We start from the raw sequence: 15,915 nt of genomic DNA, 5'->3' as shown, positions 1-15,915 counted from the left end.
TCACCCATCTGGGGTCCTGGCACATACCCGAGGCATGTGCCCTGACCAGGAATAAAACCAGCGACATTTTGCTTTGTGGGATGATGCCCAACCAACTGAGCCATGATGACCAGGGCTATTTTATTTCTTGTGGAACTGAAAAACAAGGTATGATTCTTCCAAAGACCATATGACATGTTTTATTAGAAATGATAACATATTTAAAGAATGATCTATGAGAGCCAGGAGGGATACTCAAGACTACATAATTCAACCTTTGTACACAAAAAGAAGCAGAGACCCTGAGAAAGAAACTTTCTCAAGATTACCCCGTATATTCACAGTAGAAGTAGGCTTGGACATCTGTTTTCCTGAAGCCCTGTATTTCTCTAACACTATGCTAAGTTCATTTACTTTGTGTTTTATTTAATAATCTGCAGACAGGAGTTTAGATACATCCTACACATAGGTGAAGAGAGACAACATAATGTAGTGGGAAGAACACTGGCTTAGTTAGCCAAAGCCATGGACCTTGCGCAAGTCACTTCATGGCTCTGGTCCTCTGTTTTTTTCACCTGGATGAATTTAAAGTTATATCTGCTTCTAGCATTTTATGAACCTACTATATATTGTTGGCCCAGTCCCATTAAAGACTTTACAAGTATCAGTAGAGCATACATCTCTGGCTTCTGCTCCCTCCTCCACACTGTTTTCCTTGGCATCAGCCTCAGGCCACCCCTCCCCCTCCTTTCCTCCTGGCTTCTTTTCTTCTTTAAACTTGACTTAAACTTTACTTCATTCAACTCACAATTGGTAGGGTCCTCCACAATCATTGGCCTAATTATGGTGTCTCCTCTGCACCTGCTCCCTCTTACTATCAGACACCTTATTACGCTGCACTGGAGTCATTGCTTCCTTGTCTGGGTCATTAGACTATGAATTGACGAAGGCCTGAGGTTATGGTACATTTGTCTAGCCCAAGTGCCTATTATGGTGCCTGCTTCTTAGAAGAGAGCCAGGAGGTGTTTGGGTCTAATTACTTTTGCCTGGGAAGCAAAGATAACACTGTAGTGCTATATTTCTCTGAAGTTGTTAGAGTTTTCATAGAAGGAGTATTGAAACTGAGTTTTTAAGAATGATTAGAACTTGGAAGGGAGTGTGAAACAATAACAATGGAATAACTAAAGGGAGACAGGCAGCTAAAAGCAGGGGTCAGATCAGTATTACTTAGTCGAATAGCAGAACCTCTGAACCGAATCACCAGGGGTGCTTGTATAAATTACAGATTTCACCTGTCACTCCCCATTTCACCCACCACTCCCCATTCTGAATCTGGAGGTCTGGATTTACCTTTAGAACAAGAGTCCTATACATGAATGGAGTGTCTTGAAATCCTGGAGGGAATGTTGGCAGTTGTGGGCAATTGAAAGTTATTTTAAGCTTTTAAAGAGGGAGAATGATGGAAACGGAGCTTTAGGAAGGACATAGACTGGTGGTTTGCAAAATGGATTGATGAGCATTGAGTTCTCAGTGGCCAGGATGAGATGCTAGGGGTGTATCTAAGTATTTAAGATGAGAGGAATGGTAAGTTTGCTCTATATCGGCAGTACCAGAAATGGAGAGTAGGCAGTGACTCCAAAAGGCATTTTGAGAGATGAAATGCTAAGGCCTGGTGACAGACTGAACATAAGCAATAACGGCAGGGAAGAAGCTTGAAATGACAACTGCGTCTGGGGAACTTAGGAAAATGGCAGATCTAATGCTGCACACGCCCTTTCTGTGTAATGAGTTCTAGTTCAGCCCGAGGTGACAGAGGTGCCTGGGAGGCATCCAGGTGAAGATGTGGATTGGCAACAAGGACTTGAGCATGACCAAAGGTCTGGGAGGAAGATGAAGATATGAGAAAGTCAACAGCATGATGGAAGAGGAAGGAAGGAAGCCTGGAAACTTGAGTTCAGACTTTTGGGGAGCAGCAACATTAGACAGGAGGAGGAGGATGAAGCAAGGGAGAAACAGAGAAGCAGAAAGATGAATACAGATTGAATAATAATAATAAAGATGAATAAAGATTGGATAAAGATGAACCCAAAGGAAGAGAAAGGTTTAAGAAGGTGAATAGCCATGATGTCTGAGGTGCTAGAATTTGAGAAGGATAAGAACAGACCTTTCAATTTGGCAAAGATGGTATTAGACAAAAACTAATTTTTAAAAAGTGAACATCTATAATACTTTCTGATCTGATCTATCATACCAAGAGTAAATTAAAACTCTTCATGACAAATTGTGTTGACAATTAATGAGCAAAAATATACTTCTGAAAACTGGTTCCCAGAAGGACACTGTTCTCTTGGAGAGCTGGGAAATTGAGGAGGGGAGATAAGGGGCAAAGTTTCAAAGGGAGGACAGATTAGGACTCTGGGACAAAGAGAAACTTATCAGGAAATCCTAACACGTACGTACCTTAATGAGCTTGCTTACCCAGTAAGATTGCATTCATTATTTTAAAAGGTTCCATTCCTGCCCCCTTGGCTATGGCATCATCTGAGACCAACAGGAGGTGCCATATGGAATGGAGCCACGTATCCAGCGCTCTGTTTTTACGCTATTGGGCTGGCCAAAAAGTCTGTGTGGTTTTTTCTGTGAAACAAAAGATACATTTTTTATTTTCACCACTAACTTGATTGATTTGGATATTCTGAGTATGTTGGCTATCTCCTGCGTGGGATAACATCGATTGTTCTCAATGTCTCGATTTAATCGCTATCAACTTCAGCTGCGCTACCGGACCATGGAGCATTGTCCAGTGAGAAATCTCCAGCAACAAAACTCACGAACCACTTTTGACACATTTGATCAGTCACAGCACCTTGTCCATACACTGCACAAGTCTTTTTTTTTTTTTTTGCATTTTCACCTTTCTTGAAATAATAAAGCATAATATGCTGAAAATGTTTCATTCCATCTTCAAATATCTTTTTCCATCTTCAATATTAAAATGGCTACACAAGAATTCACCAATTTTGATAAGCTGTTTTGAAATGCATGCTGATACAACAGCTGTCACAATACGATCTCACAAAATTGTTTCAAATGAAGTTAAAGACAACTAGGCATTACTAGAGCCCTCTTAAGGAAAAAAAGAAATGAACTTTTTGGCCAACACACTACCTTAAAATATGGCTTCAGAAAAAGGAACAGTCCCTTAAAACACATCATGCTTCCATTTCTTCCTTAATGATCCGGGGTGGCAAGTGGGCGGAGGTCCCCTTTTAAACACAACAAGCAAAGTGCCAGAATATGCAGGCGTGTAGAGTGCGTCAGTACAGGCTGCAGGCTGCTCTGGCTTGTCAATGCCATTTGGTGTCCTCATCACAGTGCTCCGCCACTGGGTAGATATCAATCAGGGCATAAAGTCCTCCACTGTTTAAAGGTTTTTAAATTACTTGAGAACACCCAGCGTTTTCTGTTCTCCATCTACATTATGTATACTTGGTGAATTTAGGTGTTAAATCCTTGAGCGTCTTTTTCTACGAACAAAGACATGTGCTTTGGATAATAAAGCAGACAAGCCTCAGGTAGAATTATAAAATTTCTCCCACTTAATAGTTATTTGAAAGGAAAGCAAAGAAGAAGAAAGCAAAGGAAAAAGAATGGCTTGATAGTGGCACAGGATTTTTTTTTTTTTCTGAACTGAAATGTAGGCAACCAATGCTCAGGGGACTTCTTGTTGTTGGAGTTTTATCTGTTGCACTCAAACAAGTAAAATGAAGCAGCTGGATGAGATCCATAGGCTATTTCTAAACTATAAATGGAGATATAACCTGACAAAGGATTTTTTTCCTCCTGAGTTGTGAATATTTTCTTGTGTCAGATTCTTTAAAACTCCTAAGAGTCTCTAAGTTCTTACATAACTGTTGGGCAATAAAATGGATTTCTGCTTACCACCTAGCGATGTCTGCCTTTGGACTTCATCTAGTCATCAGTTCATCCTTGAACAGACTTGCCCGGTCACTGAAGCCCAGCGCTGCAGGAGGGCCTGCCAGGCTGGCTGCTCTCTGGTTTTCTGTGGGTGCCTAACTGTTGCCGTGGTCCTGCCTGGTGTCACGGTACATAGAAATAGGTTGGTATCCGGGCCTCTGTTTCCTTCTGACCATCACTTCAGCGTGACTCATAAAAAGCAAAGAAACCTCTTACTCAGTGACTCTGTTAAGTATGATCTTCAGGTAACTTTTCCGTAGTCTTTATCCTTCTTGAAGTTGTATCCTCTGTTAGTGGCCAACCTTCATCAGTCTTGTCTTATAACAAGCTTGTATAAATAGATACAAAGATTGCCATTTTTAAAAAGAGCTATAAAATATATAAAATGTAGACTTTATTTACATCTTTCAAATGGGATTTACATATCATTAGCTCCAAAGCATTCATTTTAAAGTGCCATGTAAGCCATTTCTTAAGTTATAAAAGTGGCAAATGTTTAAAGGGGTTTTAATCATGTATTGTAAAAAGGTATAGAGCGGAACATAGAAATTCTCCTTCCCTGTCTCCTAGCTTTCAGTACCACTCCCTGAAAGCAGCCACTGTTAACAATGTCTTAAGTTTCTTTGGAGGAATTTTCTAAGTATATAGTTTTACATATGGGTATGTGTACACACTCATTTTTATACAAATGATCATGCTATGCTCACTTTTCTGCATCTTGTTTTCTTTTAAGTCACTAAAAGTGACTATGTCATACCAGTGGCTATGATTCAATGGCTTTATTCTTTTAAAAGCTGCCTGGTGTTTCATCCTGTGCATGCACCATAATTTACTGACGAGAATTTAAGGAATTTCCAGTTTACATCTGGGTGTTGTTGCAGTGCTACTGTTCTAATAGCAAACAATGCACATTCTTAGAAGTGGAACAACCAAGTCAAGGAATTGCGTTTTAAATTCGGTGAGCTGTTTTTAAGTTATCTCGCACACATTTGCGCTTCTGCCAGTTTTGTCTGAGAGTGTTTCCACACCCTCATCTGTCGGTCTCCCTTTGAGACCTGAAATTTCTACTATTTTACTGGTTGAAAATTGTTACTTCTTTTTACTATGTCTTTGTTGGATTAGTGTGTATTAAACTTTTTTTTCATAAGACTAATAGTTATTTGTATTTTGTATGAATTTTCTATATTGTGTTCTTTGTCTTTTGCTGGGTCCACGTTATGAAAGGGAAAAAGCCATTCACTGGGATAGGCTACCATTTAACAGAGAACAAAGCAACGGTTCACAGGAAACCTACGTGTGTGTGTTCTACACATGAACACTTGTGCAAACACCGACTCACGGGAAGGCCTAAAAGAAAGCCTAAAAAAGAAAGTGTGCCCACACAGCTTGAGAAGAAAAACAAAACAGTCTGTTTAGAGACAGGTGTGGGAAGCTAGCCTCACTCTATTAGTTTTCTATTGCTGCATAAAAAAGGATCGGGTCCTGGCTGGTGTGGCTTAGTGGATTGAGTGCTGGCTTGTGAACCAAAGGGTTGCCAGTTCAATTCCCAGTCAGGGCACATTTCTGGGTTGCGGACCAGGTCCCCAGGGGCACCAGGGGCACTCGAGAGGCAACCACACATTGATGTTTCTCTCCTTCTCTTTCTCCCTCCATTCCCCTCTGCCTAAAATTAAATAAATAAAATCTTTTAAAAATATTAAAAAAAATAAAAAAACAAAACTTTTAAAAAATGATCGCATGCTTAGCAGCTCAGCTCAATTTCCCTGGGACAGGAGTCTGGAGATGGCATGACTGGCTTTTTGCTCAGGTCCTATAGGCTAAAGTCACAGTACTGGCTCGCTGCAGTAGGTATCCTAAGTCCACTTGGCTGTGGCAGAATTCAGTTCCTCGCAACCGCAGGACTAACGTCGCTATTTCCTTGCTGGCTGTCAATCAGCTGGAGGCCACTCTCAGCTCCCAGAGCTGCCTGTGCTCCTTGCCACATGTTCCCCTCCAATGCCAGCAAAGGAGAATCTCCCTTGTGTTAAACCCTTCTCATGCTTCCGGTCTCTCTGACTTCTAGACCCAGATTTCAAGAGTTCATACGATCGGGTCAGGCCCAACTGGGTAATCTATCTCTCTTAAGGTCAAGTGGTTTGGAACAAATCAGAATGGCAAAACTCCCTTCACAGTAGCAGCTAAATTAGTGTTTGATTGATTCATTGGGAGGAGGTAGGTGCACGACAGCGGCCAGGAGTATTGCAGTCCCTCTTAGAATTGTGCCCACCTCACTCTGTACCTGCTTTCCTCCAGGGAAGCCAACAGAGCTCAAGTCATTTGGCTGAGGAACTCACTCAACTGCACTGAAACATTAAATTCCAGAAGAAGGGGCCGTGACTGGCATCCTTCTAACTCTGTGTACAACAAAGGACGTCCATGTATGTGCGTCAAAGATCCATGTGGACAATTAAACAGCAGAAAAAGCTAGAAAGAAGATCTAGGAAACCAGGCACACAATGTAGGGGTCAGGCAGACCTTCCTGACCAAGGATCCACACCAGGTATTTCCAGCTCCCACCTGCTGGCTCCTTGACTCCCACTCTGTGGCCCACCAGAGGACAGGTCATTCACTGGCTGCACATGAATTTTGAGTCCTTGCCATTTTTTCTAACATCAGTGCTATCAGAGTGTGGTTTTGGGAGCCACAGGGTATTGGTCTTGGGTGTTCAATGGAACAGAATGAATTGACCACTTGCCTAAGTAAGCAAGCCACTAAGAGGAACTGTTGATGAGCATTAAACATCCTGAAAGAATTCTAAAAAATTGCTCTTCCCTCCCTCTGTCTCTCTCTCTTGCATCTTCCCACCTGCCACTGTGATTTCAGGCACATTATACGTGACTTGCTTGAGACTGAAGAGGCTTATATAAAAGAGATGAAGAGCATAATTGATGTAAGTAGATTGGGGGGCAGTTAAGCATGTACTCAAACTAAAGAAATTTTGTTGCACAAAAAGAATCAAAATAGTTTCCATATGTCTCTAGATTCCCTGCCACCCCAGGTTTCCGGTCTTACAATATCATACATGGCTTTCTAGTAGGAATAAGAACATTCTTATGACTGTTGATCCATGCAGCTCAACAACTTCAAAGGGTTGCACCAGTTTGTACTGATTTCAGTAATGCTCTCTGGGTGCACCATGTGCTTACTAGCAATGGATATGATCATTGAAATGTTTTTGATAATTTAATAAGGGAGAATTGTTTCTCATTGTTTTAAGTAGCGCTTTTTGCTTAACAGTGAAAATGTGTATTTTCCTAAGGGCATAATTTTGAGAAATAAATTATATGTACAAAATTATAGTAGAATTTTTTACCACAAAATATCAGAAAACTAAATATCCTATTCAAAGGGGAATGGTTAATAAAGTCTGATATACATGCTAAATGAAATATTATTCAAGTGTTACAAAATAATTATTTTGAATACTTTGTAGATATATTGGAAATGTTTATAAGATTAAATTAAAAACAACATATGTAGAAATTTACAAGCAGACTCTAAAATATATATGTCAAAACAGAATACAAATTATTTATGTACTGTGATTATAACCATATAAAATAAGCTCTCTAAAAGTCATGAAGGAAATATAACAGGACAATAGTAATTGCAATAGGTCATGAATGATGGGTAAGTTTTTTCCTTGCACACTTGACTTTATAACATAATCATTTAAAAATATGTTTGTTCTTCCTATAAAAATGCCATTTTATTATCATTATTAATAAACCCTCTTCTTCTGAAGATGGACAGATAAGAAAAATAATAGCAAAAGAATTTGGCGAAATGGCTCTCAGGAAATAGGTGTACCATATTCTCTGTTTATCTCATTAAAGTTTTATTCCCTGGAATGGCCAATTCAGATAATCTCTTATATGTTCCTATCTGTAAAGCCTGTTTCTGTCTCTGCAGGGTTATATCACTCCGATGGATTTTATTTGGCTGAAGCATCTGATTCCAGACATTCTGCAGAATAACAAGGATTTTCTCTTTGGGAATATTAGAGAACTTTACGAATTTCACAACAGGTATATAATATTTCACATCATCAGGAAAAATGGGAAGTAAGAGAAGGCTGGAAGTCAGACTGATGGAATTTGGTGATGAGAGTGCTTAGATATTTTTAGGCTTCAGCAACTAGTCCAGAGCCAGAGGATGGGATGGGACACAAAGGAGGGAGCAGTGCCCCAGATGCTTGGGGAAGACGGGGGAGACACTTGTGGAACGTTGGCAGCGTGTGGGGCACCGACGCGGTGTTCGCTTGTGTGTTCTTTGGCTTGTCCATCTGTTTATGCACCCGAATTTACTGAGCACCCGGTCAGGGTCAGGCACTGTGCTCAGCGTGGGGGAGACAACAATGACCAAGACACTCCTTCACATACCTACTATCATAGGGTAGTGTTGGGAGCTAGGGTGTAAAAAATGCTAACTAGTCAAACAAGTTGTCCTTGTAGCCCAGGGCGGCTTGGATGTTGAGTTCTAAAGACATGAGGGAGGAAGGGACTTTGGAAATCATCTTCCAACCCTCTCATTTCACCGATGAGAAAACCTCAGCTTGTTGTGTCTCTTCACTCACTAGAACGACCCCCAAGGCACACATCTAATTGGCAGAAGGGAGAATAACCTAAGCTGATTCCTAACCACATCTCATGTCTCTTGACCTGTTGTCAAAACTGAAATGGAAATCTTATTGCTGCATCTTTCCATGGAGAAATTTTGCAGCTGCTTTGAACTTCAGGTTGATGACACCTTATCTTGCAAGGTTCAGTGGAGGACTAAATGAGATACTGTTTGTGAATCACTTAGCTTATGCCTGGCTTATCATAAGCTCTCAGGGATAGTCATAGCAACAGCAACGGCAGTTCTCATTAACATTGTTATCAGGTAGCAGGAAGCATCAGTGCCTCTAGCCTGTCAAAGGCTAGTACCTAGAATTGTCAAAACAGCTGTAGATGGTTTCTGGGAATCCTAGTAGTGTCCCGGAATACTTTTCTTCCAAATCAGCATGTTGAAGATGAGTCAAGAGCAATAAAGCCTGAAAAACAACATTGTTCTAGGCACCTCTTAACAACTTATTTGATTTTACTTTATTTTTTTAAGATTGTACTTATTTATTTTTAGAAAGAGAGGAAGGCAGAGAGAAAAAGGGAGAGAAACATCATGCCCTGACCAGGGATGGAACCCACAACCCAGGCATGTGCCCTGACCAGGAATCAAACCGGCAACCTTTCATTTTTCAGGATGACACCCAACCAACTGAGCCACACCAGTCAGGGCTGATTTTATTTTTTTTAATATTTAACATGTAAAAATGATTAACAAGCATTACTATACCATTCTTTCCCTAGGACTTTTCTGAAAGAATTGGAAAAGTGCACTGAAAATCCTGAACTTCTGGCACGTTGCTTCCTCCAGAGAGTAAGTCTGTGTTCCCAGTAAATGAAAATAACCGTGTGATTCAGTCAGCCCTTAATTTTCTGTGTAAGGGACAAGGGCTAATAGAAATACCAATGGTCTGAAAATCACATCTGCCTTTTGAATGCAAAGCAGGAGTCCTTTGCGGTCCTTCACACCAAGTGTGAGATGCGTCCAGTTTGAGCTCCCACTGGTGGGGGGAGCCACTTACAAGCCTGGCTTCCTGCAAAGCCCAGAGAAGTGCAAGACTGCCCTCCTCCCCACCGCCCGAGGCAACCCAAAGCAGGTGGTCCCGAATGACTCTGAATGACTAACCTTACTGTTTTAGAGCCAGAGTCACACTTACGTTCCTCACTCATTGTATTAATACTCTCAAGAGGAGTACTGATGTTAACCCCCAAATCCCTGAGCATATATTTACGCCCACGTTATTTTGCACAGCATAGAGGGTAGTTGGAAAATGTTACATCTACAGCCTCTCTGATGTTTAGCACCCAATTTGTGAATTTCCTGCCTTACCTCTGACTACGTAACGTACCTCTTGACTACTTTCCCTTCACCGCACAGCTCTCTCGCCTCTCACGGCTTCTCCACCCCTGTTGTGGGCAATAAACAGGTTGTTGGGGCCGGTGGTCTCTCTCAGAGCTGGCACAAGGAGATGTCGTAAGCGCTGTTCCCCCTCCAGGGCTCTCCTCCCTGTAGGAGGACCATGCAGGCGGTCCTGGTGCCCTCTATGTGACCAACCATTCCCATCTCTTCTCTCTCCCAGCTAGCCCTCCTCTTCATTCTTGTCTGTTTTACTTTTTGTGAGCCTGAGACAACAGGTCAAACAACTTCCAAATTTTTAAGCAAATTTTAAAAATTTTAGACCCAAATTATGGCCGCTAAGTTTAAGAGCAGTACCTTTGATAAAGTGAAAGCAAGCAAATAAAAATACCTGGGCTTTGCGGTATCTGACATAGTGGGAAAACAGAGCTTCCAACCCTCAAGAGCTAGAAGGTCCCTTCCATGGCCCTGTGTGGCCTTTCCACACACAGCCCCAGCGTAGGGTTGTTGTTTTTTTTTAATCAGGTGCTAGAATTCAAGATAGTACACTAATAACTATTTTGTGTTCAATCTGGTTAACGTCCTTATTGAATTATTTTTACAGTATTATTAATGTTTTACATTACTTCAAAATTTTGCACTCATCAGACTTCCAAAGTGAAATCTAGTTTTAGAGTTTAGGAATAATTTGTAAATGCTTATGTCATTATTGCAAAGACATTTCAATTTTTGAATGAGAAAAGGACCGAATTCTTGTGGGGGAAAAATAGATACAACAAGTGAAAATTGTCCAAGTATGAGGAAATGGTCAGGGAATTGCTAACTAAACATCTTTTCCTAGAAGAATTGCTCTCCTACAGTTATACAAGGCTTTTAATAGTTCTCCATGTGGGGAGACACCTTAGAAATCTTCAATCCAGGCCACAGACTCTGCATATAATGATTCATGGTGTTAGGGAAAACAAGCAGGTCATAAATTCTTATCTTAATACCACAGTTATCTAATCTTTGAGAATCCTTGAGGGAATTGGCTACTGCTGTGCAAAGACTTGTATTTGTTAGCCAGTGAGGCTGGCCTACCATCTTTTATTTTCTACAGCAGTTTAGCTTTTCTCGATAGTATTTGCAGAATTCATAGATGTGAATTTTGAAATACTGCTCTGGCCAAATGTTCTCATCAGGCTCTATCACCTAGAGCCCCCAGGGAGATTCTACCTCAGAGACCAAGTTCTACATAGAATCATATTTTGCCAGTGGTTCACTTTTGGTCTTATTTGCTCAATGAAAAGAGCGCTGGGCCGGGACTCAGGAAACAGAACTTCTTGTCTAAGTCAAGCTGCTGTCCACGTGATCTCAAGAAAGTCACTTAGCCCCTGGAGTCTCACTTTCCTGCCCCTGACAACTGGTTTAATAGTACCAATAGGTAAAGTTGTTGTGGGAATCAAGTAAAATGGTGCATACAGAAGGGTTCTACAAAGTAGAAAGTGCTGTGACAATAGCTACCACTTGTTGGGTACTCTGCCTGGGTCAGGCATTTGACAAGGGGTTTCTGTGCATCACTCATTTAATCTCACAACAACCACAGGAGACGGCCCACTTAACAAATGAGAAGCCTGAGGTGTAGGAAGGTTAAATCACTGCCTCTGGGTTTGTGATCAACAAAGCTAAGAACTGAACCTGGACCATCCACCACCAGGGCCCACAGTCTTAATTCATAAGCAATCATGTCTCCCCGTGTGAATGAGTTTTTAGTAGCAATTTTTTTAGCCTCCTGATCTGTAAGGAGGTGAGGGAAAACGGGCAATCTCATATGCTGCTGGTTAATGCACATCCTTTCTCCAAGGAATTTTGGGCTGAAGAGCAAATGGAGGTCAATAGTTGTATTTCGGTACTTGAAGGCCTCTAATGTTCTGTGTTGCTCAAAGGGCGGACACGTAACCAAACAGTGAAGGTTTCAGAAATGCAGGTGTCAGCTCAGCATCCACTAAGAGAACCAGGTCCTTCTCTGCCACTGGGAGAGTTTGGGGAAGGGTGACAGCTGTTAAGGGTGTTTCACTGGGTGGGAAGCTGGATCTCCAAAGTCTCCTTCAGCTACTGAGAATCTTCTGGTGGTGAATGCAGAAAGCATAGAAACCTTGAATTCTTTTAGGAGCGAAAGGCCAATGTCTTTGTGCTCTGACAGACTATTCATGGAAGAGATGACTTAATCAATTTGTAATGTTCTATAAGCCCAGCCTTCATGATGGCAGAAACGTTTTCCATGTCTAGACTCCTACGCTAAGGGAGCCACTGAGTTTAACAAACATACTCAGAATAGTGCCAGCATATCACAATTACTCAATAGAGAGTTTTTAAGTGAATGCATAGTGAATGTATTATTGTTAAGCTTTGAATTATTAATCTAGTTCCTCAACTAGTATGCACTACATTTCTCAAGGGCCACCTCGCTTTCTAAATTTGTGTGTGTGTGTGTGTGTGTGTGTGTGCGCTGTGTACATTAACAATTTTTTTCTGGAGAGACTAGCAAAAGACAGAGTCGCTGTAGCTCTTATAGTGACATGGCCACTTATAATCCATCAGGACAGGGGAAAAGATACAGGAGTGGAGCTCATTCACTATAGCAGGGTTTAGAAGTGGAATTGAGTCGAAGTCGTAAGGGGAAAATAACTCATGTCCGTAAGAAGGACATCAAGAAGTGGCTTGTAGTGGGAAGATGTGGGCACAGAAATCTGAAAGGACATGATACACGGGCCTCTCTGCCCGAGCAGCGTGGGCTCTGTGGCAAGCACAGCGCCCGCAGACCAGGTTTTTCTGATGGAGCGGATGAAGCTGCCGCTGACTGCACTGGCTCAGGGTGGGATATCGGCAGCTGTGTGTCCCTTCTCATGGTCTCAGGGTGGCACAGGCACTTGGACTTGCTGTGGATCTCTAGCTCTGAGATAGTCATGTACCTTTTTCTTCTTGGAATCTTTTGCTACAGATTGAAAGTGATGTGTCAGGCAAAGCTTGCCACGTTGGGGCTTGCCCACTTGATTTATATCTGTGTGGCTTTGTCCAAACTGCCACATTCTTCTTCTGCGATATTTCTATCTGTTGTTTCTTAGGGGTTTTTCCCCCCTAGAATGGGCATAATGATGACAGTAATAAAGAGAGGGTGTTAGTTTTATCACTCAGTAAACAACTATTTGGGGAGAAAATAACTATTTCAAGGAAATGTTGGTATCCTGGATGAAGAACAGAGGAGGAACAATACAGACCAAAACCAACTCCTGTTCACGAGTTTACTTATTTATTTACCAGAGTATTGTAATTGCTCCCAAAGCACCTTGTTCAGGCCTGTACTTAGTACTTATGGCTGTTTTTAGCCCCCTTTCTGCTGCCCTATACATGCTCACTCCAACATTAGGGCATTGATTGTGCATCCCCAGTTTCACACCCATTGAAAAATTCAGTCTTGGGATCCAAGATGGCAGCAGATTAGGTGGGAGTTACACTACTCTCTTCCTAGGACCAAACTGGAATTACAACTAAATTATAGAAAAATAATTCTGAATAACCAACCGAAGACTAGCTGGAGAGAAGCCTTATAAGCAAGCACTTACAGAAGAAGCCACTTCAAGACTGACAGAAAGTGAGGTGGCACGAGGAGACTGGCTGGGCTCCCATGGGCAGCAGCTGAGGTCCTGGACGAATATCTCAGCTATGGGGGGTTCTCCATGAGACGTGTGGGGTCTAAACCCCAAGCTGGGCTCCCCAGCTTAGAGCACCAGGACCAGGGAAGGCAACCACATAACATTGCCTGTGAAAAGCAGTGGGGTTTCTGTCCACCAGAAAGAGACAGCTAGAGACACACCACCCTCTTAAAGGGTGAACATACAAAATTTCATTTGCAGCCACTCACCCTGGGCTCTGATGGAGAGAGTACAGAGTGAACTAGAGACCTATGAGTCTGGAGTTGGTGAGTCTGGGGAGAGAGCTGACTGGCCAGCTCCCAGGATCCCTGTGCTCAGTCATTGCCCATACAGCACAGGCATCTTTCTTGGTCAGAGCACTGCCTTCCAGGTGACCTCAGCCTGAAGGGCAGCAATAGCCCCGCCCACAGGAGTTTCTTTTGCCCCACCCTGTGCAGCTTATGCCATGGTAAAGAGTACAGCTAGAGGCTAAGCCTAATAGGCAGCCTGCAGATGGAGGTGATCTCTGGCAGCTTAGAGGCTTCTGCTGACCTGCCTCCTGGCTCAGTGCTGGTAAAAGCAGGCCTTGGTGCATAGCTTGGTCATTTTCACAAGCAGAGGCCCAACAGAGGGAGCCACGAGCTGTGGATCTCTGATAGCTCAAAATATGTTGCCCAGGACCAGTCACAGGCAGCCTCTGATGAAGATCTGAGCCAGAGTCCCTCTGGAGATGCCCAGAACCAATACATTCAGTGTATATCTTCACAAAACAACACAGCAGAATCCAGTAGGGTTCACAAGTAGCACATCCACAGGCAGATCTTGACAGGCACTAAACCCTGCCAAGGTGAATACCTCTTTGTGTGGTCAGCATCTGCATACTATGTTGGGGTTTAGCCTCACAGTCAGCCAGCCTGAGAGGTAATCTCATAAATGAATGGAACAATAGCAATCAAGACTCAATTACAACAGGAGGGCTCACATAACCCACACAAGTGACATTCCTGGAGCACCCAGCACAGGTGATCAGGGAGACTGTGCCACTGGGTTTCACATGATATCTACTACCTAAGGCCATCCTGCTAAGACTGGGAGTCGTAGCAGATCTACCTAATACATAGGAACAAACCAAAGAGACAAGCAAAACAGGTAGCAAAGAAGCAAGCCCCAAATGAAAGAATATTTTCCAGAAGAAGAGCTATGTGAAATGGAAGCAAGAGATTTATCAGATAATAGAATTCAAAGTAATGATTATAAAGAGACTCAACAGCATGGAAAAGGGCATGGAAACCATAAAAAAAGACCCAATCAGAAATGAAGAATGCAATGTCCAAAGGAAAGAATACACTGAAAGGAACAAACATTATGTTGAATGAAGCAGAAGATTGAATCAATGATTTGGGAGACAAGGTAGAAAAAAACACCCAATCAGAGCAGCAAAAAGAAAAATGGATTTTAAAAAAGTAAGAATAGTTTAAGGCACCTTTGGGACAATGTGAAGCATAACAACCTTGGCATCATAGGGGTGCCAGAAAGAAAAGAGAAAGAGCAAGAGATCAAGCATGTATTTGAAAAATGATGACCAAAAAATTTCCTAATGTGGTGAAGGAAAGAGACATATATGTCTGGGAAGCACAGAGAGTCCTGATCAAGATATACCCAAGAAGCCCATACCAGGACATATCATAATTAAAAATGGGAAAGATTAAAGATAAAGGGAGAATTGTAAGAGTCACAGGAGAAAGGCAGTCAGTTACCCAAAAGGGAGCTCCCATAAGACTGTCAGCTGATTTCTCAACAGAAACATTTTGGGCCAGAAGAGATCGGCATGAAATACTTAAAGTATGAAAAGAAAGGACATACAACCACGGCTACTTTACCAAACAAGGTTAGCATTTAAAATTGAAGGAGAAGTAAAGAGCTTTCCAGACAAGAAAAAGCTAAAGGAGTTTGTTACCACCAAACCAGTATTACAAGAAATATTAAAGGGCCTGCTTGAAGAAGGAGGAGGACAAGGAGGACAAGGGGAAACAAACAGAGGAACTTAGTTAAAAAAATAAAATGGCAATAAATATGTACCCATCAATAATCACTTAAGTGTAAATGGCTTAAATGCTTCAATCAAAAGACATAAGGTAGATGAATGGATAAGAAAATAAAACCCACATATATGCTGCCTCCAAGAGACCCACCTCAGAACAAAAGATACACACAGACTAAAAGTAAAGAAGTGGAAAAAGACATTTCATGCAAATGGAAAGGAAGAAAAAGTTGGGGTGGCAATACT

General features: G+C 41.9%; 1 protein-coding gene across 2 annotated transcripts in view; it reads left to right on the top strand.

Moving 5' to 3' along the window:
* Positions 1 to 15,915, top strand: part of MCF2L2 (MCF.2 cell line derived transforming sequence-like 2) — a 210,982-nt gene that overhangs the window by 146,047 nt on the left and 49,020 nt on the right. For both annotated transcript variants that reach the window (XM_036017746.1, XM_036017745.1), the window contains exons 16-18: positions 6,820 to 6,886; positions 7,909 to 8,024; positions 9,345 to 9,414. In XM_036017746.1, coding sequence (XP_035873639.1) covers positions 6,820 to 6,886; positions 7,909 to 8,024; positions 9,345 to 9,414 — 253 coding nt within the window. The remainder of the gene's footprint in view (positions 1 to 6,819; positions 6,887 to 7,908; positions 8,025 to 9,344; positions 9,415 to 15,915) is intronic.

This window comes from Phyllostomus discolor, chromosome 2 (genome assembly GCF_004126475.2).
Source record: "Phyllostomus discolor isolate MPI-MPIP mPhyDis1 chromosome 2, mPhyDis1.pri.v3, whole genome shotgun sequence".
In the NCBI taxonomy this organism is placed as follows: Eukaryota; Metazoa; Chordata; class Mammalia; order Chiroptera; family Phyllostomidae; genus Phyllostomus; species Phyllostomus discolor.
This window is presented reverse-complemented; position numbering and strand designations above follow the sequence as displayed.